Here is a 27,944-nt window from a genome sequence, read left to right on the forward strand (position 1 = left end):
ACCCCCTGTTTACATGTATGAAATCCATCTTGGAATAAATTTGTTATGACCCCAAATTATACAAAATCTCTGGCTGTGATTGAATTAATTAGTGAGAGGTGTTGTTTCATGCAGAAAAAAATATAGCAACAAAAATACATGGTCATACTTCAGAATCTTGTAGGTGTTAAAGCAAAATAGGCAGTTGAAATTGTGAGGTTCTGAACTTTTATTAATGTTAATCATTTCATGAGTTGATTAGTTTCAGATAATTCAAAATATGTTCTCAAAAAGTTGGGAAGTCTGCTTTTGAATGAGTGGTAGCAATACCTCCTATGCTCCCACTCCTGCAAAATGTTTCCTGATTAAATGATGTCATAACGTCAGTCAGTCATTTAATTATATAGGCTTCTAGTAAAGTCAATTGCATAATTAACAAGGAAAGTAAATGTGAATAACCCCGAAAGAGTGGTTCGGTGTGGGGTGTTGGAGGGGTGAAGTGGACTGCGGTAGTCGTCGTGGGGTTGTGGACCACTGCGGCTGCGGCAGGGACGGAGCCTCTCCATAGTTTCTAGGCCACTGGTTAACATACAATACAATACATATAATACAACGTAAATATGAACAATTTATAACACTACAACAGCGTATTTACGTAGCTTATACTATGAAGTACCAAGTTTGGTTTATTACGTAGTATGTCCCCAACAGAACAAAATAGTCCTGTCACGGAAAAGCCACGTATAACACTACCCGTCTGCTACTATTGTACCATAACCTTAAAGCTGGAAACAGGTTTTGAAATAAAACTATTTTGTTATAGCAATTATGGTATAAAGCAACAGAGCAGTGTTACCCTCTGGGAGGATTTTTGTTAAGTTGACCGTGTTGTACCTAACGGAAATGGCTTACCGGAAATGAAAGTTAGAATTACGTAAATATTTGAACAGTACCAAACAAAATTTTGCCTATCTGCACTGTTCAACGGATAAAGAAAACGGCCGCCAGCCTAACTAGGCAAGAGAATGATTAACATTCTCGTTTAAGAAAGTAGGTATAAGTAACTATAACGGACAAACACAACCTAGACTTGGCCACACGCGAGTGCAATGAACTCTGACACACATATGTTTTAAGATTGAAGCTAACAACTAAAGCAGCACTAACTATTTGCAAAATTATAACAGGTACAGAAAAACACTATCACTTTCAGAGCTTACACAAACTAAGTGGTTTTTATACTGTTAATATGCACACAAGAGAGACAAGCACTCAGTAATCATGAACATATAATTTCCTACTATGCAGTTTTCTATTTTTTACTACCGTGAGACATAAAATTAACACTAATGTAAGATACTGACCCACTTTCCGAGATCAACAACAGGCAGTAATGTGATCATTTACTTAGCAAAACTCTATAAGCCTCAGTCTTGAGAGATTTTAATTTGAAGTTGGCAACAACACATTAATAAGCATTTTTACTAAGAATGTTATTTTCAGCAAGCATCATTAACTCTAACTCACTTTCTTGCCACTTTAACTTTCACTTTACTATGTTCAAGAGCCATTAATTAGAAAACTGGAATTTTAACGTGCTTTCAGTACGGACACTCGGTAATCACTTTAGTTCAAACGGAGAGGACCCTGAGAGGTGTTATGATGAGGAAAAAAGTCAAGGTTGGTACATAAATTCAGATATAAATTACCTTATATTTCAGCACAATAACACATCCATTAAGCTGATCCTTCACTGTACATCCTTACAATATAACGTTGCAATGATTGCGCAATGTGGTGGCAACTGCATATTGGTAGGTGGAATTGCAGACAGAATTGCTGGACTGTCATTTCTTGGTGGCGAAGATAGATGCAAATTCCAGAATAGCCCAGCTATTTATCCATCCATCCGAGGCATTGGAAAATAACAGAAAAGCCTCTCTCGAAACCAGCACTATGCAACTTTTACACGGCAGCGCACGGACTCGTAGCTCATCTCAGACTACTGGCTCGTCCCCGACTGACTATCAGTTCCACCTTTTCCACCTATGCCAACCACATTTTGCGCGCGTTGCGCTGTTCCGTTCCCGAGGCGAACCCCTACACCTTTTACATACAGAATAACTAAGAGCCCTAAGTGAAGGTCAGCAATTTACATAACAGCAAACAAACACATTATATAAAACAGAACATTTGCACATATTGACACTTCTACAAAAAATTATTCACACAGAATTGCAATTATATACAGTAAGTTTTGTTCCCTCCAAATGGGACAAAGTATTTACAGTACAGATACACTACTATGCATAGAATCAAACTACAACATCAAAGTTTTAACATAGAAAAGAGTATACAATTTTGTATTATCTATTCAATCAAAAACATTTACAGGTTCTTAACGATGTAATATTAAATGAGAAAAAAAAATGAAGCAAAAAAAATTAAACAAATAAATCCATACAGCATAAGAGCTGTGGTGTTACAAATTAAACTGTGACTTTAAATGGAATTTTTCATAAAGAACAATTTTATATTACTGTACATATTATCTATTAAGTGTGCAGCTGCATTACATATACAGGGTGTTTCAAAAATGACCGGTATATTTGAAACGGCAATAAAAACTAAACGAGCAGCGATAGAAATACACCGTTTGTTGCAATATGCTTGGGACAACAGTACATTTTCAGGCAGACAAACTTTCGAAATTACAGTAGTTACAATTTTCAACAACAGATGGCGCTGCGGTCTGGGAAACTCTATAGTACGATATTTTCCACATATCCACCATGCGTAGCAATAATATGGTGTAGTCTCTGAATGAAATTACCCGAAACCTTTGACAACGTGTCTGGCGGAATGGCTTCACATGCTGATGAGATGTACTGCTTCAGCTGTTCAATTGTTTCTGGATTCTGGCGGTACACCTGGTCTTTCAAGTGTCCCCACAGAAAGATGTCACAGGGGTTCATGTCTGGCGAATAGGGAGGCCAATCCACGCCGCCTCCTGTATGTTTCGGATAGCCCAAAGCAATCACACGATCATCGAAATATTCATTCAGGAAATTAAAGACGTCGGCCGTGCGATGTGGCCGGGCACCATCTTGCATAAACCACGAGGTGTTCGCAGTGTCTTCTAAGGCAGTTTGTACCGCCACAAATTCACGAAGAATGTCCAGATAGCGTGATGCAGTAATCGTTTCGGATCTGAAAAATGGTCCAATGATTCCTTTGGAAGAAATGGCGGCCCAGACCAGTACTTTTTGAGGATGCAGGGACGATGGGATGCAACATGGGGCTTTTCGGTTCCCCATATGCGCCAGTTCTGTTTATTGACGAAGCCGTCCAGGTAAAAATAAGCTTCGTCAGGAAACCAAATGCTGCCCACATGCATATCGCCGTCATCACTATATCGTTAGCGAATGTCTCTCGTGCAGCAATGGTAGCGGCGCTAAAGGGTTGCCGCGTTTGAATTTTGTATGGATAGAGGTGTAAACTCTGGCGCATGAGACGATACGTGGACGTTGGCGTCATTTGGACCGCAGCTGCAACACGGCGAACGTAAACCCGAGGCCGCTGTCGGATCACCTGCTGCACTAGCTGCGCGTTGCCCTCTGTGGTTGCCGTACGCGGTCGCCCTACCTTTCCAGCACGTTCATCTGTCACGTTCCCAGTCCGTTGAAATTTTTCAAACAGATCCTTTATTGTATCGTTTTTCGGTCCTTTGGTTACATTAAACCTCCGTTGAAAACTTCGTCTTGTTGCAACAACACTGTGTTCTAGGCGGTGGAATTCCATCACCAGAAAAATCCTCTGTTCTAAGGAATAAACCATGTTGTCTACAGCACACTTGCACGTTGTGAACAGCACACGCTTACAGCAGAAAGACGACGTACAGAATGGCGCACCCACAGACTGCGTTGTCTTCTATATCTTTCACATCACTTGCAGCGCCATCTGTTGTTGAAAATTGTAACTACTGTAATTTCGAAAGTTTGTCCGCCTGAAAATGTACTGTTGTCCCAAGCATATTGCAACAAACGGTGTATTTCTATCGCTGCTCGTTTAGTTTTTATTGCTGTTTCAAATATACCGGTCATTTTTGAAACACCCTGTAGAATGAAATAGCAAAAAAAAAAAATTAATTATTCTTGGGAGCAGAAAGTATAACAGATGGAGTAGTACCAACACACTACAGCTTAGTATCCTGAAGGTAAGTAAGAGCCAGCAATTTTAAATTCATCTTGAGTGTATTTTCTTTTTTGTACAATATGTTAAACATAAACTCCCGCTTCCTTGCTTTGAAAACGTGGAAGGTGAACAGCAGCATCAAAACGGACATGCCAGTGAATAAATACGATAGTTCAATATACACTGAGCTGACATGTGATACCTCCTAATGTCATGTCAGAGCCCCTTTCGCCTGACATAGTGCAGCAACTCGAGGCTGCATGGACCCCACAATTTGCTGGAAGCCTACTGCAGAAACACTGAGTGGTGATGGCTCTATAGCCATCCGTAATTGCAGAAGTGTTGCTGGTGCAGGACTTCTTTATTGTGGCCCATAAATATTCGATGGGATTCGTGACTGGTGATCTGGGAGGCCAAATCATTTGCTCAAATTGTCCACTGTGTTCTTCAAACCAGTCATGAACAATTGTGGCGTGGTGACGTGATGCATCATCTTCATCCCTAAAAATTCCATTGTTGTTTGGATACATGACATTGATGAATGCCTGCAAATGGTCTCCAAGTAAAGAAATATCCAGAGGAACCAGTCAATTGCATCTAACCATTATGGAGCCACCACCAGCTTGCACAGTGCCTTGTTCACGAGATGGGTCCGTGGCTTTGTGAGGCCTGTGCCACACTCAAACCCTACCATCAGCTCTTATCAACTGAAATCCGAGACTCGTCTGCTGTGGCCACAGGTTTCCAGTCATCCAGGATCCAACAGACATGGCCACGAGCCCAGGAGAGCAGCTGCAGGTGATGTCGTGCTGTTAGCATAGGCACTCACATCAGTCATCTGCTGCCACAGCTAATTAACGCCAAATTTTGATGCACCATCCTATTGGATATGTTCGTCATACGTCCCACATCGATTATAGTGTTTGTTTCAAGCAGTGTTGCTTGTCTGTTAGCACTGACAGCTCTACCCATACGCCACTGCTCACGGTCGTTAAGTGAAGGCTGTCAGCCACTGTGTTGTCCGTGGTGAGAGGCAGTGCCTGAAATTTGGTATTATCAGCACATTCTTGACACTATGGGCCTCAGAATATTTAATTTCCTAACAATTTCCAAAAGAGATTGCCCCATGCACCTAGTCCCAACTACCATTCCGCGTTAAAGTCGCTTGATTCCTGCTGTGTGGGTATAATCACGTCAGAAACCTTTTGGACATAGCGACCTGAGAATAAAAAAATGACAACTCTGCCAACACACTGTCCTTTTATAACTTCTGTACGAGATACCACTGTCATCACTATGTACAGGGTTATTACAAATGATTGAAGCGATTTCACAGCTCTACAATAACTTTATTATTTGAGATATTTTCACAATGCTTTGCACACACATACAAAAACTCAAAAAGTTTTTTTAGGCATTCACAAATGTTCGATATGTGCCCCTTTAGTGATTCGGCAGACATCAAGCCGATAATCAAGTTCCTCCCACACTCAGCGCAGCATGTCCCCATCAATGAGTTCGAAAGCATCGTTGATGCGAGCTCGCAGTTCTGGCATGTTTCTTGGTAGAGGAGTTTTAAACACTGAATCTTTCACATAACCCCACAGAAAGAAATCGCATGGGGTTAAGTCGGGAGAGCGTGGAGGCCATGACATGAATTGCTGATCACGATTTCCACCACGACCGATCCATCGGTTTTCCAATCTCCTGTTTAAGAAATGCCGAACATCGTGATGGAAGTGCGGTGGAGCACCATCCTGTTGAAAGATGAAGTCGGCGCTGTCGGTCTCCAGTTGTGGCATGAGCCAATTTTCCAGCATGTCCAGATACACGTGTCCTGTAACGTTTTTTTCGCAGAAGAAAAAGGGCCGTAAACTTTAAACCGTGAGATTGCACAAAACACGTTAACTTTTGGTGGATTGCAAATTTGCTGCACGAATGCGTGAGGATTCTCTACCACCCAGATTCGCACATTGTGTCTGTTCACTTCATCATTAAGAAAAAATGTTGCTTCATCACTGAAAACAAGTTTCGCACTGAACGCATCCTCTTCCATGAGCTGTTGCAACTGCGCCGAAAATTCAAAGCGTTTGACTTTGTCATCGGGTGTCAGGGCTTGTAGCAATTGTAAACGGTAAGGCTTCTGCTTTAGCCTTTTCCGTAAGATTTTCCAACCCGTCGGCTGTGGTACGTTTAGCTCCCTGCTTGCTTTATTCGTCGACTTCCGCGGGCTACGCGTGAAACTTGCCCGCACGCGTTCAACCGTTTCTTCGCTCACTGCAGGCCGACTCGTTGATTTCCCCTTACAGAAGCATCCAGAAGCTTTCAACTGCGCATACCATCGCCGAATGGAGTTACTAGTTGGTGGATCTTTGTTGAACTTCGTCCTGAAGTGTCGTTGCACTGTTATGACTGATGTGAGTGCATTTCAAGCACGACATACGCTTTCTCGGCTCCTGTCGCCATTTTGTCTCTCTGCGCTCTCGAGCGCTCTGGCGGCAGAAACCTGAAGTGCGGCTTCAGCCGAACAAAACTTTATGAGTTTTTGTACGTATCTGTAGTGTGTCGTGGCCATATGTCAATGAATGGAGCTACAGTGAATTTATGAAATCGCTTCAATCATTTGTAATAGCCCTGTATATATACATATCACTATCCCATGACTTTTATCACTTCAGTGGATAATGAAAGGAGCTAATAAAAAGAGAATGCATAAACATGGAAACATGCAACAATAACATAATGGGATAGTCAATGAAAGATAGTAATACAAGTGATAGACTTCATGTTCCTCATGGTGAAATGAACGATGACAGATAATGTTGCTAGAAACCAAGACAGTGTTTCTGGAAATCAGTAGATGTTATCTTACTTGTGGCAAGGGGCGCAAATAATAGCCAACACTATTATCTCTTCTCCAATTTAAAGTGAGTTAAAAAACAATTAGTATTAGATCCCCATTTCACAGAAGATCAGTACAGATAAATGATAGAGTATTCTGTAATAGTATTGTTTACTAAACCTGAGGAAGACAAGATTTATATTTATGAAACATATGTATAACTTTTAATGTATGAAAGTAAAAAACTGTTACCCAGCCTGTAATAATATTAAGTAAATGCCCATACTAACCAACTTGTTAATTATTTGTTCTCTGCTCATGTAGCATACTGTTTTACTGAATCATGAGCATACTGTAAAATATCCTCTTCCCTGCACTTCAAAATGATTTCCATAATATGAATGTGGAGGTAGATGTAAAATTATGCTTCCTGAAGATTCACTTTATTTTGCCTACATCGCTTGAACTTGTCTGGCAAATAACAATTGTAAACTTTATGCTACCAATATAAATTTGTCAACTTGATCTTTATCATCATACATGTAGATACTAAAATAATGCAGAAAGTAAAATCAAATGTGTGATTATAAAAATGTTGCAGAGTGTGTAAAACCAATTCCAACAGACGAATCATATCTCCTTGATGGGAAGCCCTCACTGGCTGAAGAATTTCCATGGCATGTTGGAATATATTTACATGAAAATGATGGATATTTACAACTATGTAGTGGAACCATTATAAAAAGAAAGTTGGTTCTAACTGGTGAGTTATTTACAAGTTAAATATTTGCTACAGTGTGTGTTACTTCAGGGTAATGTATTATGGATTGCATTACATAGTATCACCCAAGCTTCTCTAAAGGCAGTAAGTCTATAATTTGTTCACTCTCTCTTTACCCCTCTGAATACCTTAGATTTGTAAATCTTACTGTTTATTGCATCTTATAGTGTATTTGCCTCTCATCTTGTTGTAGTATCCCTCTCTTGTTCCAACAAACTTACCTGATTGTCTTGACATACCTTCGTAAACTCCCAGTCTGCACAAAGCTACAAAGAGTAGAAGCAACAATAAAGAGCACAGACAATCACCCACAATGTAGTTGAAGAGCGGAGCAGTAGACAGGCACATAAACAAGCTCTAAAACATATTGCTTAGCTTTCTTGCAGCTGAGCTACAAATACCAAATATTGATTATGTGATCCATGACACTCTGTTATACAGGGTGTCCAGAAAAGGGCTCCCTGATTTCAAAATTAAATATCTCGAAAACTAAGACCGATAGAGGAATGCAGTAAACGGTATGTTTATTGTGAAAGCTGTAAGAAGATTATACAGCAGTTTGAAATAATAGTTACAAAAGCTGCTAACAGATGGCGCTGTACGCTGTACAGCTCATATCAGCATACATAAGTGAATTAATCGTATGAAAACAATCTTTGCAAACAATCACATCACAATGTTTTCAAAATGTTCACCATTGGCACTACAGAGGTGGCGCAAACGAAGAATGAAATTCGCCATCACATTTCGTAGTGTCTCAACCGAAATGGATTCACCTGCCACAGAGATCGCCGATTCAAGCTCGTCCAGCGTGGCGGGATGCTTCGGGTAGACCATGTCTTTCACTGTGCCCCACAAAAAATGTCACAGGGAGTCAAATCCGGCGAATATGGAGGCCAATCCATGCCTGCACCAGTAAATTTGGGATATTCCAAAGCAATAACTCGATTACCGAAGTATTCCTCAAGAAAGCGAAACACTTGTTCGGTCCGATGTGGATGGGCTCCATTTTGCATAAACCATTCAATGCCTGGTCGATCCTCTGACGCTTGCTGTGTGGCGACAAATTGTTCCAAAATTGCAACGTAACGTGCACCAGTGACCGTTTCTCGAATGAAAAAAGGGTCAATAATGCCTCTGCTGCATACTGCAGCCCACACAGTAGCTTTAGGAGAATACAGGGATTTCGCTTCATACCAATATGGCTTTTCGGAACCCCAAAATCGCCAGTTCTGCTTATTCACTTACCCATTCAGGTGGAAGTGTGCTTCATCTGTAAACCAGATGCAGCCAACATCAAATCCTTCAATATCAATCATTGTGAGCATCTGATTAGCAAAGGCAACCCTTTGTTGCACAGCTCGTACGGGTATGGCCTGGTGCGTTTGAATTTTGAATGGAAACATGTGTAGGCTCTTTCTCAGTATTTTCTGCGAGCTGGAACGCTTCAAACCAGTCTCAGATGCAATTCAACGGACGGATGACATTGGATTTCGCTGAATAATTCGAGAAACTGTGGCGATATTTTCAGGCGTAACTGCGGTTTGCTTGCGGCCAACATGCCCCACTAGATCATCAGTTACGCTGCCTGTTCGTTGAAATTTTGCGAAGAGCGTGCGAATGGTTTTCGCATCGGGTCCTTTTGGAACATTAAATCGTGCTTGAAAACCTCGCCTTGTTGCCGTAGGACTCTCTCCTAACCTGTGGTACTCTAGCACCAGAGGCCAGCCGGAATGGCCGTGCGGTTCTAGGCGCTACAGTCTGGAGCCGAGCGACCGCTACGGTCACAGGTTCGAATCCTGCCTCGGGCATGGATGTGTGTGATTTCCTTAGGTTAGTTAGGTTTAATTAGTTCTAAGTTCTAGGCGACGGATGATCTCAGAAGTTGAGTCGCATAGTGCTCACAAGGGAACCTCCCCATCGCACCCCCCTCAGATTTAGTTATAATTTGACACAGTGGATAGGCCTTGAAAAACTGAACACAGATAAATCGAGAAAACAGGAAGAAGTTGTGTGTAACTATGAAAAAATAAGCAAATTATACAAACTGAGTAGTCCAAGGGTAACATATGCAACATCAAGGAGCGTGTAAGCTGATGAGCGCCGTGGTCCCGTGGTTAGAGCGAGTAACTGCGGAGCGAGAGGTCCTTGGTTCGAGTCCTCCCTCGAGTAAAAATTTTACTTACTTTACTTTCGCAAAGTTACGATCTGACCGTTCATTCATTGACGTCTCTGTTCACTGTAATAAGTTTAGTGTCTGTGTTTTGCGAGCGCACTGCAAAACCGTGCGATTAGTAGACGAAAGGACGTGCCTCTCCAATAGGAACCGAAAACATTTGATCGCAAATTCATAGGTCAACCGATTCCTCTACAGGAAAACACGTCTCAAATATTCTATACGACACTGGTGACGGCATGTGCTTCACATTACAGGAATATGTTGTCGACCCACCTAACTTGCACACTTGGCGAATGCGTAAAAAGTTTCTTCTACCTTGCCCGATTTAGGTTTTCTTGTGGATGTGATAATCACTCCCAAAAAATGATGAAGACATAAGAGTTTGTCACATAAACTGCAACAAATGAATGCAAGTTTCACAGTCGCACAGTTTTCCCTGTGCTCTGTCAAAACATACGTTTTTAACGTTTTCAAGTTTTTCCGTGTGTAGACCGTCAAATCCTGCATGTGTCCAAGCAAATCTGAACATGTCCTGGAATTTTGGAGAGCGAAGTTGATCATGTCTGAGTGCATGAACTTTGATAATTGTCTGAAAATAAAAAATTAAAACTTTTGACTCGAGGGAGGATTGAACTAGGGACCTTCCGTTCCGTAGCTGCTCGCGGTAGCCACGGGACCACGGTGCTCATCAGTCAACATGTACCTTGATATGGCTTATCTAGGACACGGACTACTCAGTTTGTATATTTTGCTTATTTTTTTCATAGTTCCATACAACTTCTTCCTGTTTTCTCGATTGATCTGTGTTCAGTTTTTCATGGCCTATCCCTGTGCCAACGTATAACTAAATCTGAGGGGGGTGCGATGGGGAGGTTCCCTTGTCAGGGCCATTTTTCTAGCATGTGGTGTGGCCCTTTTCATACACCCCTGTCACAGAACTCTCTTGCCATATTGTGCAGGTAACACTCAACTTCGTTTTCCAAATCATCATCTGTCTGCAAATGCATTCCACCGAGGTGTAACTTCAACTCAGGAAACATAGGTACTACTATGTCTGGGCTGTAGGGGTGAGGATGCCCAATCAGAACTGGGCGAAGAGATTGACTGTTGCATAGGCAATATGGCAATGAGAGTTGTTGTAATGAAAACACACTCCCTTTGCCAGCATTCCCCTCCTCCAATTAGGAATGACATGGGTTGTTTGAAAGTCTCACAGTAGTGGGCAGCATTTATTGTTCTGCTGGTAGTTATAAACTATCACAACAATACGCCTTATTCTTCCCAGAACATTATCGCCACCACTTTGCCAGCAGACAATATTTGTTTGAACTTTCACGGCTTTGGCAAATTCGAATGCCACCACTGACAAGGCTTTTCATTAATTTCAGGTGTCGTGTAGTGTAGTGTACCCAGGTTTCATTACCCATGACAAATGAACCCAAAACTCCTTGCGCTCTTCTGCATAGCACTCCAGGAATCTGCAGGCCACTTCATCACGTTGCCATTTATGGCATTTGGTCACCATTTTGTGGATCGACCTCACACACATGTTGTGATAATGCAAATGTTCAACCAATATCTTGTCAATCGTAGTCTGATGGACTTCAAGCATCCTTTCACATGAATCATTTTACGGCAATAGTCATACATTTCTGTCTCCACTTTTGGATTTGTTTCAGCCGAAACCGAAACCTAACCAGAATTCTGTCCACTCTGGATGTCTGTATGTTTGTTCTTGAACTCTCTCACTTCCACATGTTTTCAATGTCCATTCACTTTGGCCCATAGACTATGCATAACTGACAACGCATGTTAATGGGGGTAGTGCCCTCGGCACTCAAAAAACTAGATCACTGCAAGTAAATGGCACCTACAAGAGAAACTAGGGGAGAGCCATCGCAAACAGCTGCCCAGTCAAGACTGTGTGTTGCAGCAGTCTGAGATTAATGGGGATTTGAAGGGGGGGGGGGGGGGGGAGAGCCAAAACCGTTTTTCATGGTTCCAGTTTCTTGGTGACCTTACTTTATGGACGCACCTCGTAGATAGGTAGATTGCATAACTAATGAGGAGGTACTGAACAGAACTGGGGAGAAAAATTTACGGCATATCTTGACTAAGAGAAGGGATTGGTTATAGGATACATTCTAAGACATCAAGGAATCATTGGTTTAGTATTGGAGGGAAGTTTTGGAAGTAAAAATTGTGGAGGGACACTAAGAGGTGAATACAGTAAGAGCAGATTCAGACTGATATAGTTTGAAGTAGTCATTTGGTGACAAAGAGGTTTCTACATCATGGAGCAGCATGGAAAGAGCTGCATAAAACTAGTCTTTGGACCAAGTACACAATAACTTCATGTAAGAGAAAGTAGCATGTTGTCAGACATGACTCTTCTTGAAATGTAAGTTATATAAATTTCAACAATAAGTGTCGGCCGTTGTGGCCATGCGGTTCTAGGAGCGTCTGGAACCGCGTGACCGCTATGGTCACAGGTTCGAATCCTGCCTCGGGCATTGATGTGTGTGATGCCGTTAGGTTAGTTAGGTTTAAGTAGTTATAATTTCTAGGGGAATGAGGACTACAGATGTTAAGTCCCATAGTGGTCAGAGCCATTTTCAACAATAAGTTTCTCTGTGCAGCACAGTGACACACTTGTGTGCTATTCACGCTGCCTGTCCTTCATCTTTGGGGCTCCAGTTGCAATAATGTGTTCACTATCCAGGGGAACATCATGAATGTTTTTGTTGGTGGTGACGATTCCCAAACGTGGCAGGTGAGAGTGCCCACTGCCCCAGTGAGCGTAAAGTGGGCTTCATCACTGCAGAAAATGTTCCACGGCCACATGTCCTTAACTTTAACAAGAGCAAAGTCTACTCAAATGTTTGCATCAAATGAAAAAAGTTGGTTAGTTCAAAATGGTTCAAATGGCTCTGAGCACTATGGGACTTAACATCTATGGTCATCAGTCCCCTAGAACTTAGAACTACTTAAACCTAACTCACCTAAGGACATCACACACGTCCATGCCCGAGGCAGGATTCGAACCTGCGACCGTAGCAGTCGCGCGGCTCCGGACTGAGCGCCTAGAACCGCTAGACCACAGCGGCCGGCAGTTGGTTAGTAAAGAGAAGTTTGTATGGATTCCTTTTCATGATTGCAACACTTTTTGAACGGTAGACCATTGGTAGTTCAGCTCATGCACTGCCAGGAGATGGCATTTTTAGCCATGGCAACAATAACTTCTTCAACAATTTGTGGCACAATTCGCTGTCGGCTTCTCGCCAGTTAATTCAAACTTCACACCGAGCGAGGTGGCGCAGTGGTTAGGACACTGGACTCGCATTCGGAAGGACGACGGTTCAATCCCGCGTCCGGCTATCCTGATTTAGGTTTTCCGTGATTTTCCTAAATCGCTCCAGGCAAATGCCGGGATGGTTCCTTTGAAAGGGCACGGCCGACTTCCTTTCCCATCCTTCCCTAACCCTATGAGACCGATAACCTCGCTGTTTGGTCTCTTCCCCCAAACAACCAACCAACCAATTCAAACTTCTGAATCGTGTTCTCCAGCTTGATGTGGATAGAGGGCCTTTCGTTATACCTTTCACACATTAAATGCTCACAAAGAACATCAGTACTGGTGCTGTTTTGATAAAAAATAAATAGCTTTATGAGTAAAGCTCCATGCTGAATGTCTGCAATTGTTTCAACTCAACGTTGCCATACCAGTACCAGCTTCTAGGTGAAGACATGTCCCTGACACTACTAACAATGCAAATCCTCCAACACAAAGTCTGGACAGTATTCCCATAAAGTTGGCTACCTGTACAGTAAATAGCTTTCCATGTACATTGGCGGAAGTAGCGAAAGTTTAATTGCAATGAACACATACAGGGTGTCCAGAAAAGGACTCCCTGATTTCAACATTAAATATCTCGAAAACAAAGATCGATAGAGGAATGCAGTAAACGGTATGTTTATTGTGAAAGCTGTAAGAAGTTCATACAGCAGTTTGAAATAATAGTTACAGAAGCTGCTAACAGATGGCGCTGTAATCGCCATACGTAATGCCTAGTATAAATGGTGATCCGAAGCCCAGAGCGATCAGTTCACTATTGAAACGTGAAAGGAGGTTAGCGTACCGAAGGAAGTGATTAAAACCTTGTACTCCATTGAACAATGCTTTTCTTTCTGCTGACAGTCTACAATGTGTATTCTATCTGTTTTTGCCATTATCAGTTATTTTTTCTGCCGAATAGAAAACTCATCTTCAACTTTCAGCATCTCATTTCCTAATCTAATTCCCTGAGCATTACCAGATTTAATTTGACTACATTCCATTACCCTTGTTTTATTTTTGTTGATGTCCTCTAATAATCTCCTTTCAAGACAATGTCCGTTCTTTCAACTTCTCTTCCAAGTTGTTGCTGTCTGTCAGAATTACAACAGCATCAGCACTAGTTTCTTGTAACAATGATAGTAATTTTGATAATAATAATAATAAAATAGTAGCAGATTGTAGGTTTTCAATGTTAGGTTATCTCACAAAAGTCGTCCAGCTAAAGAATATTGTTTTTACAGCTGCTCACTGTCTTGGAAAATCAAATAATCCTAAGGATTACATGATTGCAGCAGGCAAATACCACAGAGGCTGGGATATAAAGGATCCAAAAGAACAACAACTTGAAGTGAGTAGAAGTTCAGTATACATTTGTCTTGAGTATAGAAAGTATATTTTGAAGCGGAATGTTATCACAGGCGTCACATACTGCTTAGTTAAAAAATGTTGGATGATGCAATTTCTGAGATGAATGTATATAAAAAATTTTGTGATCACAATGAGATGTTGTTTTTCAGGTTCTATACCTCAATCGGTAATAACAGAACCCTTATAGGATCACTGTTTGTCTGTCTATGTCTGCCTGACTGCTAAAAACCATTTCTCTCAGGGATATCTAGACAAATACTGTTGAAATTTATCATGTATTAAGGTCTACAGTCCCTTGGTGGTGTCAAAATTGAGCTTCTAAGGCAATGCAATCAAAAGATATGGGAATTAATGTCACATATTTTGATAGTCGCAAACGTTCTCATGAAAACCTATGGGGTACTTCCGTTAGTCTAGAACCATGAAATTCGGCAAGAAGCAAGGTTTCACAGGAAAAGTACAGGAAAAAATCCAAAATTTTTTATCTGAAATTATACAACATAAAAAATAATATTTTGCCATTACAAACTTACGTTGCATTCATAATCTGTCTAAAGTCTCAGGAATTATTGTAGGGATTTTTATATCCTTTTCACTGAAGGGTACAGTGATTCATGAGAAACATTTGTATATATAACATATACAAATATTTCGTAATAATTGGCTGGCTATGATGGAGTGAAGTCCCCTGCCACAGTGAAAATTATGACTTTTGCCATCTAGTGGTGATAGGTGCAAGGCTGTCAGACTACCATGCCACACCAGCGCTCATTTTAGATGCAAACTGTCTCTGACAGTCTATGCCTATGACACGTACAGCATCTGTAATGTTTCAAAGTGAAGTAATACAGGTAACTGATGCAGGATTGCAATTCCATTGTTTGGAATGAGTTTCCAACATCACGTAAAATATCCACTGAAGCATTCCACACAGCAATTTGATATCTGCGTAACAATAATAGGCCTATCGCTGGCTGTACCATTTTCTTCTCTGGAGACTTCTGTCAAGTCTTACCGGTAACTGGACAGGGATGAGAGCAGATGAAGTCAAAGCATCTGCAATTGCCAATTAGCGTAGCATGTTAACATAACTTCAAAATAAAATAAATGAAAAATAGCGACAGAAAATGTGAAATTTAAAAAATCCAGGCTTTAAATTAAACATTGTTGAATGTCTTGGGATTCCTGGGACCGTTAGTTTGCTAGTATCAATGTTTATAAGAGGCAAAAATGGACAAGTTTCGCAATTCCCAGGATGGATAAAACTATCTACAGGATGTACATAATTAAATTTGTATGGAACACTCAGAGCGGAAGTCCTACTCAGATTTGTACAGTCTTTGCATTTTTTAACATTCTCGTAGGCGAAGATGATAGCAGCCTTGTTAACAATGCGTCTCACATATGTTCCTGCTCCAATTAATAAATGGTTTGAAGCTAGTTCACTGTCATTAAACTTTGAAAAGACCCACTATATGCAGTTCAGAACCTGTACGAGATTTCCTTCCAGCATGTGTATAACTTATGAAGACATGTAGATTGAAGAGGTTGACAGTGTTAAATTTCTGGGATTACAACTCGATAATTACTTTAGTTGTGAAGCGCATACCACAGAATTGCTGAAGCGCCAAAAAAGTCTGTATCTGCAGTGAGAATTATGTCAGATACAGGAGACATAAAAATAAAAAAAACTTGCACAGTTTGATTACTTTCATTGTATTATGTCATACAGGATTATATTCTGGGGTAACTTGTCAAATTGAGCAAAAGTTTTATCATGCAAAAGTGTGTAGTAAGTTGGGGTATAGATTCGAGATCATCGTGTAGAAACCTGCTCAAGTAACACATCTCTATTTCCAACCAGTAGATCAATACATAATATCAGTACTAGGAATAAGAACAAACTACTTAAAGACGTAAAATCTCTTAACTTGGTCCAAAATGGGGCCCAATATTCAGGAACACGCATTTTCAATAAATTGCCAGTGACCATTAGAAACTTGGTTTCAGATAAAGCACAGTTTAAACAGAGTTTGAAAGATTTCTTGATAAGCAACTCTTTGACTCTATAAGTGAATATCTTAAAAGAGACTGTTAGACCAGCTTAAGTAAAAATGTCTGTTAGATTTCAGTTCTGACAGCACTTGTTCACAACAGTCATGATTAGGTGTTTTGTGTATGATAAATTTATTAAAAGTGCACAACAATGTTTCCTACTAGCAGTGTATTGATTCTGTAAATATTAGCAGTTCCAGTTTACTGTGATATATTCACCTATTTGACAATCTCCAGACAAGTTTGACCGAGCTGGGAACTGAACTCTGGCCTGTCATGTGACATCATTCTGCTGTGCTGACCACTAAGCTGTGGAAACACACACACCACTAAATCGGCTGGTTTCAATTCCACAAAAGATGCCTGGGACTACGTGGGAAAGTGGATGAAATGTAGCAATCAACTTAACCACCACTAATCAACTCTACAATATCCAATTGAATGGCTATAACTGGTTATGGCATACATGTAGAAATTTGTGGACTCTCCTTCTTACCTAATTGAACCTGTTATCTAGACTAGAAGTTCAAATACATGCAGGCTGCAGTAATGATTCAGAGGTGAAGAGACTTGCACAAAATAGACTAGCATGGAGAGGTGCATCAAATCAGTCTTCCAATTGAAGATGACAATGACAACAACGGCAACACTGCTATCCACAAAACTGAAGGAGTAATGCATACTCCACATATAATTGCGTAGGCTTCCGCGGCCAGAGTCAGTCGACATAAGTTTTCTGGGTTTGGTACCGCGTCATAATGTAAAAACTACTGCTGCTATAGAAAAGCTAACGTTTCAAGCCAGAAGAAGGCCGCTGCAATCGTGGCCGAAACGTTGGCTTTTCTATAGCAGCAGTAGTTTTTGCATTATGATGCGGTACCAAACCCAGAAAACTTTTATGTTGACATACTCCACATATTTACACAACATGTTATGTTCTGTCTCTGATCAGTTGCTACTACATGTATATGGAAGACATATGATAGGACCTTGAACTATTTATATGGGGTAGCCACAAGGATCTGTTTTGTTACCTCTCCTGTTTCACTTTTTCAGTTTACTCATTTTGAGCTGCAAGGGGTGATCGATGACAATATATTAGAGAAAATAAACTTCTTTGTCAAGATAGATAATAATAACCTTTATTCTCTATAACCAGTTTTGGTAACTAATGTTACCAACTTCATATCTCGACAGACAAGTTATTGCATATTTCTTAAAATAGTAGAGTGAACTGGCAAGTACCTCAAAGACTAGAAGTATGATGCATTGGCATGAAGACCACAAAATTTAATTTTTACATGCCAATGCAGCAGTGTTAGGAAACTGAGAGGTGCGACCAGGGAAAAATGTATATGAAATGAAGATAGTAGGAATGAACTAGATGTTTATAATATCAATATTAATAAAGAGATGAAGAAAATAAAATGTTATGGGAACATCACCTACAAGGAATGAATGCAGAGAGAATCCCACATCTGGCCACCTTGCACCATTCAAAAGGAAGAAAGAAAGGATGCAGGAAGACCCAGAATGAGATATCAGTGAAACGTAAAGACAGAACAGACACAAGAACCTGAGCGTTGAAGTGCAGAAGAAGAAGAAGAAGAAAAAGTTTTAAAGGGACAAAGCAGATTTGCTATGAACACTGACATAGCATTAGACCCATACCACTTCCCTTCGAGGATGGTAGTCAAATACCTGGGACTTCAAAGCTAACGATACACTGCTTAGCTTGACACTTCTGCATCACTAGAACTCTTCCTCATCCAGTCCAAGTGTATTTAGACTCCCAGGAGATATCAAGGAAGATCATAAGAACAGCTAGGTTAAATGGCTTTTGCATTCTATTCATACTCAAACTGTCTAAGCTAAACATGTTAACTGATGTTACCTTTGGCCATAAGACTCAAATTTACAATAATAAAACCAAAAAAATATTATATTTTCAAAAGTAATTCAATCTACAGAATTTAAACACGCACAGTTTATTTCTTTGAATCACTGCAACACACATGAGGTATTTGCTAGTGTTCCATTTATATTGTTTAACAAATATTATATGATATAAAATGTTTCGAAATTGTTAGGTCAATTTGGAATAATGTTACATCAAAATCAAGTTTTGTGAAACACCAGAAAATATGCTGCACAGCACATAAATCTCTAATTTTGGAACTTATGTCCATATGTTCCATCAGTTACAGTGGAAAGTGTATATAAATGCTAATTCAATGTGTTATCTTACAATAATCAATTTTTAATTATGTTATAAGTAAGCAATATGTGAAAAAATACAAGGAAGAATTGATCACTAATGCTTACTTTCAAACCATTGTAATGTATAGCACTGTTGAAAGACAAATATGAGACATGTCCTGAAAGTAAGTTTCATCAATATACACTCCTGGAAATGGAAAAAAGAACACATTGACACCGGTGTGTCAGACCCACCATACTTGCTCCGGACACTGCGAGAGGGCTGTACAAGCAATGATCACACGCACGGCACAGCGGACACACCAGGAACCGCGGTGTTGGCCGTCGAATGGCGCTAGCTGCGCAGCATTTGTGCACCGCCGCCGTCAGTGTCAGCCAGTTTGCCGTGGCATACGGAGCTCCATCGCAGTCTTTAACACTGGTAGCATGCCGCGACAGCGTGGACGTGAACCGTATGTGCAGTTGACGGACTTTGAGCGAGGGCGTATAGTGGGCATGCGGGAGGCCGGGTGGACGTACCGCCGTATCGCTCAACACGTGGGGCGTGAGGTCTCCACAGTACATCGATGTTGTCGCCAGTGGTCGGCGGAAGGTGCACGTGCCCGTCGACCTGGGACCGGACCGCAGCGACGCACGGATGCACGCCAAGACCGTAGGATCCTACGCAGTGCCGTAGGGGACCGCACCGCCACTTCCCAGCAAATTAGGGACACTGTTGCTCCTGGGGTATCGGCGAGGACCATTCGCAACCGTCTCCATGAAGCTGGGCTACGGTCCCGCACACCGTTAGGCCGTCTTCCGCTCACGCCCCAACATCGTGCAGCCCGCCTCCAGTGGTGTCGCGACAGGCGTGAATGGAGGGACGAATGGAGACGTGTCGTCTTCAGCGATGAGAGTCGCTTCTGCCTTGGTGCCAATGATGGTCGTATGCGTGTTTGGCGCCGTGCAGGTGAGCGCCACAATCAGGACTGCATACGACCGAGGCACACAGGGCCAACACCCGGCATCATGGTGTGGGGAGCGATCTCCTGCACTGGCCGTACACCACTGGTGATCGTCGAGGGGACACTGAATAGTGCACGGTACATCCAAACCGTCATCGAACCCATCGTTCTACCATTCCTAGACCGGCAAGGGAACTTGCTGTTCCAACAGGACAATGCACGTCCGCATGTATCCCGTGCCACCCAACGTGCTCTAGAAGGTGTAGGTCAACTACCCTGGCCAGCAAGATCTCCGGATCTGTCCCCCATTGAGCATGTTTGGGACTGGATGAAGCGTCGTCTCATGCGGTCTGCACGTCCAGCACGAACGCTGGTCCAACTGAGGCGCCAGGTGGAAATGGCATGGCAAGCCGTTCCACAGGACTACATCCAGCATCTCTACGATCATCTCCATGGGAGAATAGCAGCCTGCATTGCTGCGAAAGGTGGATATACACTGTACTAGTGCCGACATTGTGCATGCTCTGTTGCCTGTGTCTATGTGCCTGTGGTTCTGTCAGTGTGATCATGTGATGTATCTGACCCCAGGAATGTGTCAATAAAGTTTCCCCTTCCTGGGACAATGAATTCACGGTGTTCTTATTTCAATTTCCAGGAGTGTATTTTAAAGAGATGGTACATCAAGTGACACAAATACATGCCATATAGTGAACCCACAGCTGTTTCTGGTTCAATGACAGAGGGGGGAGGGGGGGTCAGAGGAGGAGGAGTAATGATGCATGCCCAGAAAATTGGAGAAGAGAGTGTAGTAGCAGACTGGCATGCCCCATCAGGATGACAGACACAAGTGTACTGACAATTTGATCACCAATGGAAGTGTGAATGTTATCTGGTATGAATCGTAATGGCGAACTAGTGTATCCATCATCTGTGAATGTCTATAGTCCGTATATGGTGAAGTAGTTGGTTGCTGATGCTGGTTGCTGGTGTTGCACGTTGAGAGAAGGAAGGCAGAGCATGGAGGTTGAAAGTTGAAGTGGACATCCCTCCACATCCACAAATGAAAAGATTACGCTGATAAAATAGCTCCCTACTTAGCAATCATATGCAACCGATCGCTCACCGACAGATCTGTACCAACAGATTGGAAAATTGTGCAGGTCGCACCAGTGTTTAAGAAGGGTAGTAGGAGTAATCCATCGAACTACAGACCTACATCATTGACGTCAGTTTGCAGTAGGGTTTTGGAGCATATACTGCATTCAAACATTATGAATCACCTAGAAGGGAACGATCTATTGATACCTAATCAGCATGGTTTCAGAAAACATCGTTCTTGTGCAACGTAGCTAGCTCTTTATCCGTACGAAGTAACGGCCGCTATCGACAGGGGATCTCAAGTTGATTCCGTATTACTAGATTTCCGGAAAGCTTTTGACACCGTTCCTCACAAGCGACTTCTAATCAAGCTGCGGGCCTATGGGGTATCGTCTCAGTTGTGCGACTGGATTCGTGATTTCCTGTCAGGAAGGTCGCAGTTCATAGTAATAGACGGCAAATCATCGAGTAAAACTGAAGTGATATCATATGTTCCCCAGGGAAGCGTCCTGGGACCTCTGCTGTTCCTGATCTATATAAATGACCTGGGTGACAATCTGAGCAGTTCTCTTAGGTTGTTCGCAGATGATGCTTTAATTTACCATCTGGTAAGGTCATCCGAAGACCTGTATCAGTTGCAAAGCGATTTAGAAAAGATTGCTGTATGGTGTGGCAGGTGGCAGTTGACGCTAAATAACGAAAAGTGTGAAGTGATCCACACGAGTTCGAAAAGAAATCCGTTGGAATTCGATTACTCGATAAATAGTACAATTCTCAAGGTTGTCAATTCAACTAAGTACCTGGGTGTAAAAATTACGAACAACTTCAGTTCGAAAGACCACATAGATAATATTGTGGGGAAGGCGAGCCAAAGGTTGCGTTTCATTGGCCAGACACTTAGAAGATGCAACTAGTCCACTAAAGAGACAGCTTACACTACACTCGTTCGTCCTCTGTTAGAATATTGCTGCGCGGTGTGGGATCCTTACCAGGTGCGATTGACGGAGGACATCGAACGGGTGCAAAAAAGGGCAGCTCGTTTTGTATTATCACGTAATAGGGGAGAGAGTGTGGCAGACATGATACGCGAGATTGGATGGAAGCCATTAAAGCAAAGACGTTTTTCGTCATGGTGAGATCTATTTACGAAATTTCAGTCAGCAACATTCTCTTCTGAATGCGAAAATATTTTGTTGAGCTCAACCTACGTAGGTAGGAATGATCATCAAAATAAAATAAGAGAAATCAGAGCTCGAACAGAAAGGTTTAGGTGTTCGTTTTTCCCGCGCGCTGTTCGGGAGTGGAATGGTAGAGAGATGGTATGATTGTGGGTCGATGAACCCTCTGCCAAGCACTTAAATGTGAATTGCAGAGTAATCATGTAGACGTAGATGTAGATGTAGAAGGACATGGTTTCAGTGGACATGCACATAACAGTGTCAGGCGAAGCATCCACGCTGCCTGTTGGCTGTGCTCAAGCCCACCATATGCTCCACGATGTGTTGGGTTACCAAAAAGTGTCTGAAAGATGTGTACTGAGAAAGCTGATCCCAGATCACCAAGAGTGCAAGAATCGGAGCCAGCCTCCATCACCTGGTGCACAGTACACGTGAGAGGGAAATAAGTTCATATTCAGAATCATCACAGACATGGAGACACATAGGCGCACCACTTTACCCCTGAATCCAAGGATGCTTCAACGATGTGGAAGCATTCCAGTTCACCAGTGAGGAAAAAACCTACCCAGGATAAGTTATGGCCCCAGTGTTCTAGGGCACAAAAGGTGCTACTGCAGTCCTCACCAAACTCAGGTCCGCCATTCAACGAAAGAGATGAGCCCTTTAGTGAAGGTGTTGGACTCTTGAATGACAATGCAAAACCACACAGAGCAAGGCTCACACAGAATCAGATTTCTTGCCGGTCTGCAGTCCTGATGTTGCCCAATTGGACTTTCAGTTGTTTCCTGTATTGAAAGCCGACTTTCAGGATGTCCTTCCAAACCAATGCTGAGATGGGGCATTGCGACAATTACTTGCATCGCTGGGCACCGAGTTTTACCAAAGCGGTTTCTTCAAACTGATTGCAAGATAAGACAAATGTCTCAATGTCAGTGGAAACTATGTTGAAAAATAGTGCAAGATGTATAGTTCACGGTGCCATGGTGTATGTTTTTAGTACAAAGTATTCATGTAGAAATAATGAGGAGACTTTCTTTCAGAACAGCGCTGATGTAAAAGTAAAAGCGACACATTACTTAACATTAGAACTAATAGTTCCTTATCAGTTACGAGAGGTGGATATGTTTCGCAGGATGAAAAATGAAGGGCAAGCCTCCCAATAAGCAGGAGCCGTGTGTGGAGTCCATAAAGGTGAAGGGGGACGTGCTGGAGGGAGTAGGTTCAATACGGTAGGCACACAATCACCCTGTCAGCAGAGTGATAAGGAAAGAGTGAGAAGTAAAGATAGATTAAGGGGAAGAGGAAGATGAATTTTTTTCTGACTTAATTCTCAGTCACACTATTCTCTCTCTTTCTCCAAATCTATCATTACTTGTCAATCTGTCCTTATCATATCTGGACTGAAGCTGACAGAGTGCTTAGCAACGTAGCATGTCTGACCTACTCTCTCCAACACCTCCCCTTTCACTTTTGTTGGCCCTTGTCCTCGATACATGTGAATGATTTTCCCCTCCTTTTTAACTGTGCACAACCTATGCTTCTCTTCAAGGGAGAAACTGCTAGTTCTGAAAGCTGGGAAGTGTGCCCCTATCACTTTTATATTTATCTATCGGTGGTACTATACATTTGAACTGCTTAGAAGTACGTACTTGACATCAAACCCGTCTCGTGATTTGTTAGCTTCCTCAATTGCATTCCTCTTCGATACAATTCCGTAATATGTGTTCAATTTGCAGGTGGAGTCAATTGTGATTCATGATATGTATAGAGGACCTTCACGAAATTATGCAGATGATATAGCTATAATAGTTCTGAAAAATGAAATAAGAATCTCAGATTTTGTGAGACCAGCTGGTCTAGATCTTGAAAGTAAATATCAGAGAGAACAACTGTCTTCTGGGAGTTTTGGCTCTGTGAGTATATGTTTCTATTGATTTCAGTCTTTGTTTTTAACATGCTTTATTTCCTTTCCATTAGTTTGCATAGAAATGTTTCTTTGATGGTACTACACTTAAAACTGCACAATTACTAAACTTTAAACTAAAAGTGTCCTCAGGCATGCACCCAAACTCACCAGTGTATGAGTATGTATATGCAACACACTTTTTTCTAGAAATTCGAACATTTGTTCAGTTTTGTTGATAATGTACTCATCTTTTGGAACATTATTATTTTTGTCGTGTGTGATGTTTCATCTTCATGTTTGTATACTGATCACTGCATCAATACCTGACTTTCCTTATTTAATTTCTTTAAAATGGTGCTCGTACATTAAGCATTTAACATAGAAGGGAAGTTTGTCATTTGAAATTGCTGAAGAAATAACACTTGGGACAGGACTGACACACAAAAAGATAAAATAAGAATGAAAATAACATCCTGGTCACTGAGACATAACGAGGTACCTGAGACAGGGCACAGTTCGCAGAGGTCAGTTTACTAGTTGATCTGAACTCTGCTTCAGCTGAAAATAGGGAAAATGTGGTAAAATGGTTCAAATGGCTCTGAGCACTATGGGACTTAACATCTATGGTCATCAGTCCCCTAAAACGTAGAACTACTTAAACCTAACTAACCTAAGGACAGCACACAACACCCAGCCATCAAGAGGCAGAGAAAATCCCTGACCCTGCCGGGAATCGAACCTGGGAACCCGGGCGTGGGAAGCGAGAACGCTACCGCACGACCACGAGATGCGGGCGAAAATGTGGTAAAAATTATCTTTTTGTAAGATGTAGGACTTGCGTCCCTAACCTATTATGGAGAAGGTTTTAATGTGTTTAGCACTGAAAAAGTTATAGATTTTACATTCTTCATGACTAGATGTGACTGGCTGGTGAATGTAAATGGAAGAAAATGGTTCTAATCTTAAAATGACATTTTATTTGAGGCATTTTTGCTTTTAATGCCTTAACCACAATTGTCTGTCTATTTTAGCACGGGCACCAATAAACTTGCTTCTGAGTGTTCTAGAGAAACAAACATATGCATCGCATGACACACACACACACACACACACACACACACACACACACACACACACCTTTTCGATTTAGGTTTTCTGTGGACTACTTTGATGAGAAATGCCCTGATGGTTCCTATGAAAGTCGCAGAACCCCTTTTCTGTCTCATCATATGTCAATCCGAGATCTGGCTCAGTTCCTAAAAATGTCATCATTGATCGGATGTGGAACATCAATATTTCTTCTCTTCTTCTTAATCTTAGATGTACAGTATATTGCTTAACAGAATGACTGGACAACACCCCCACAGTCAAAGTCATTGCTGTTGAGATGCGTAGCAACTGGAACTCCACTGAGCATTCAAGTCTAATATGTTTGTAGGTGTTCACTTCAGTTTTGTCTGGGTAAACTAATTGTCTGAATTGTTGATGCATATTTTTAAGTTTTTGTCTAAGTTTGGGTGACTTGTCTGATACTGCACGTAATTTATGTGAAAGCTTTCTTATCTTTTGTTAGTTATTCAAGAAATAAGTCATTCTTGAAAGGGTGATACAAATATAATAAAATCTCTGTCATCTGTCATTTTAAGATTGCCCACTGGGATTACAATGAAAGTCCAGAACCAAGTGATGTACTGATAATGACCAAATTGCCATTTATCGAGTTCAGCCAGTGTTACGAACTACTTCCCCAGTCTGTAAGACCTTTATTTGCTTCTGACAAATTTTGTGCAGGATTTAGAAATGGTGAGTATTTAAACATTGTTTCATAAATAAAATGAATATGAATCTGCAGTTCAAGGAAATTACCACTCTCTGTCGTTTTCTTAAAAAAATGGTGTTCTTTACAGGTACTGCACTTTGTGCAGGTGATGGCGGTGGTGGCTTGTTGTTCGAGCAGGAGGTAACAGCCACAACAAAGCAGTGGTTCATTCAGGGAATAGTAAGTTTAGGCCCATCAAGAGGAGTGAAACCGTGTTCCAGTTACCCGGTTCTTTTCACGAGAGTGAATAGTCATCTGAATTGGCTCAAGACATACTATGACAAATATTAAAAAGACAGTGACATTATGAAACATGTACTATAATTATACATATAAGAACTTTTATTATTCTGGATTCCACTTAATGTAAATAAGCTTGTGAGAGTTTGATCAGGAGGGGCGGGGGGTTTAAGCTATAATAAAGTGTCTTCCTAAAAAATCCAATACATTTTTCCAGAAGGAATTTGTAGGCTTTATTTGACATTAAAAAGAGATATCTTAAAAATGTGTCTATGTAAAAACAGACTTTTGTTATAGAAATAATAAATTGCACCCATGCAATAGAAAGTAATTTTATGAGAGGTCAAGCTGGTGTTGCTGAAAACGGCCATATTTAAAGAAAAACGAGGAGGTGGTATGTAAAGGTGGCAGAAGTAATGTACAGAAGAGAAGCTTCTTCTTTCTTTGTAGAACCGAAATGTCTCTCAAACGTAATTTACATTGGGAAATAATTCTAAACAGTATGCATTTCAAGTATTTGAACCTTTGTGAAACATATTAATTGAAGTAACAATTTACATGACATGTCTGAATGAACATACTTGTGATTTTTGATTTGATTTATTGATCCATTTTCATCTACAGCTGCACAATATGCAAGAGATATTTGGAGTTTTATGTTAATATTGACAGTTTTACATATAATATACCTTCGTACATAATAACACACATTAATATATCAATTAATGATGAATACTTAAATAAATGTTGTTACGCTATATACAGAGAGATAAAATACAAATGTTCTTCTGAATGAGACTACATTGGGTTAACACAGAAAAATTTAGTTTTGTAGGTATTCATTTACAGTGTAGAAGCAGTGATCAACCAAGTACAACTTCAGTTTGGATTTGAAGTGACCAATGTTTTGTATGTGTTTAATGGTATCTGGTAAGGCATTGTATAGTTTGATACTAGGATGGATAAGGCCATTTTGAAATAACTTTGTGTTGGCGCTTTGAACATGTACATCAAATTTTTGTCTTGTATCATAGCTGTGTATTGTGTAATTTTGAGTGATGAGTGGTCTTTTTGTAGGTAAGTTTTTCTTTAAATACATTATAATTATTTTAAAGTGTATATATATATAGTTAGTGTATATATATAGTTTAAAGAAAAACTTACATACAAAAAGACCACTCATCACACACACACACACACACACACACACACACACACACACACACATATATATATATATATATATATATATATATATATATATATATATATATATATATGAAAGGAAGTGGCAGGATCATCCTTTTTTGAAACAATGTTCTACATGATTTGCAATTATCTGCCCCTTCCATTATTCTTATAATTTTTTTTTTGAATTTTGAATGTTTTGATGGCATCTCCAGAATTTTCCCAGAAAATAATCCCATACCGGGGGTAAGAGTGTACAACTGCATAATATACACACTGAAGGGTGTTGTAGCTGGTGACACTTATTTGTAGAAGAATACATAATATAAATTTACAACATGGTTCTAAAATGTTGCATATTTTGCTGATCTCATACCAGTTACAGAGTTATTACTACATGACAGCTGACAAGTTTTAAAATCCTGTTGAATAATTATGATATGGTGGTCACTGCCTCTAAAGGTTGCTCATGGCTTAGACATAGTTTCAACACACCTGGGTATACAGTTTATTCCTTCATTTAAAAGGGTAATGTCATACGGATTTGCGCTATGGCACTAAATAAATAATCCATAACTCACTTGTGTGTTAGATCACAGAAAGAGCATGTTTATCG

General features: G+C 40.9%; 1 protein-coding gene across 1 annotated transcript in view; it reads left to right on the forward strand.

Annotated features, from left to right (window-relative positions):
- LOC126215091 (clotting factor C-like) overlaps positions 1 to 26,471 on the forward strand; it is a 35,619-nt gene extending 9,148 nt beyond the window's left edge. The window contains exons 2-6 of the mRNA XM_049941737.1: positions 7,617 to 7,778; positions 14,554 to 14,660; positions 23,912 to 24,088; positions 25,728 to 25,884; positions 25,989 to 26,471. Coding sequence (XP_049797694.1) covers positions 7,617 to 7,778; positions 14,554 to 14,660; positions 23,912 to 24,088; positions 25,728 to 25,884; positions 25,989 to 26,191 — 806 coding nt within the window. The 3' untranslated portion in view covers positions 26,192 to 26,471. The remainder of the gene's footprint in view (positions 1 to 7,616; positions 7,779 to 14,553; positions 14,661 to 23,911; positions 24,089 to 25,727; positions 25,885 to 25,988) is intronic.
- The last annotated feature ends 1,473 nt before the right edge of the window (positions 26,472 to 27,944 follow it).

Source organism: Schistocerca nitens, chromosome 12 (genome assembly GCF_023898315.1).
Source record: "Schistocerca nitens isolate TAMUIC-IGC-003100 chromosome 12, iqSchNite1.1, whole genome shotgun sequence".
NCBI classification, from domain to species: Eukaryota; Metazoa; Arthropoda; class Insecta; order Orthoptera; family Acrididae; genus Schistocerca; species Schistocerca nitens.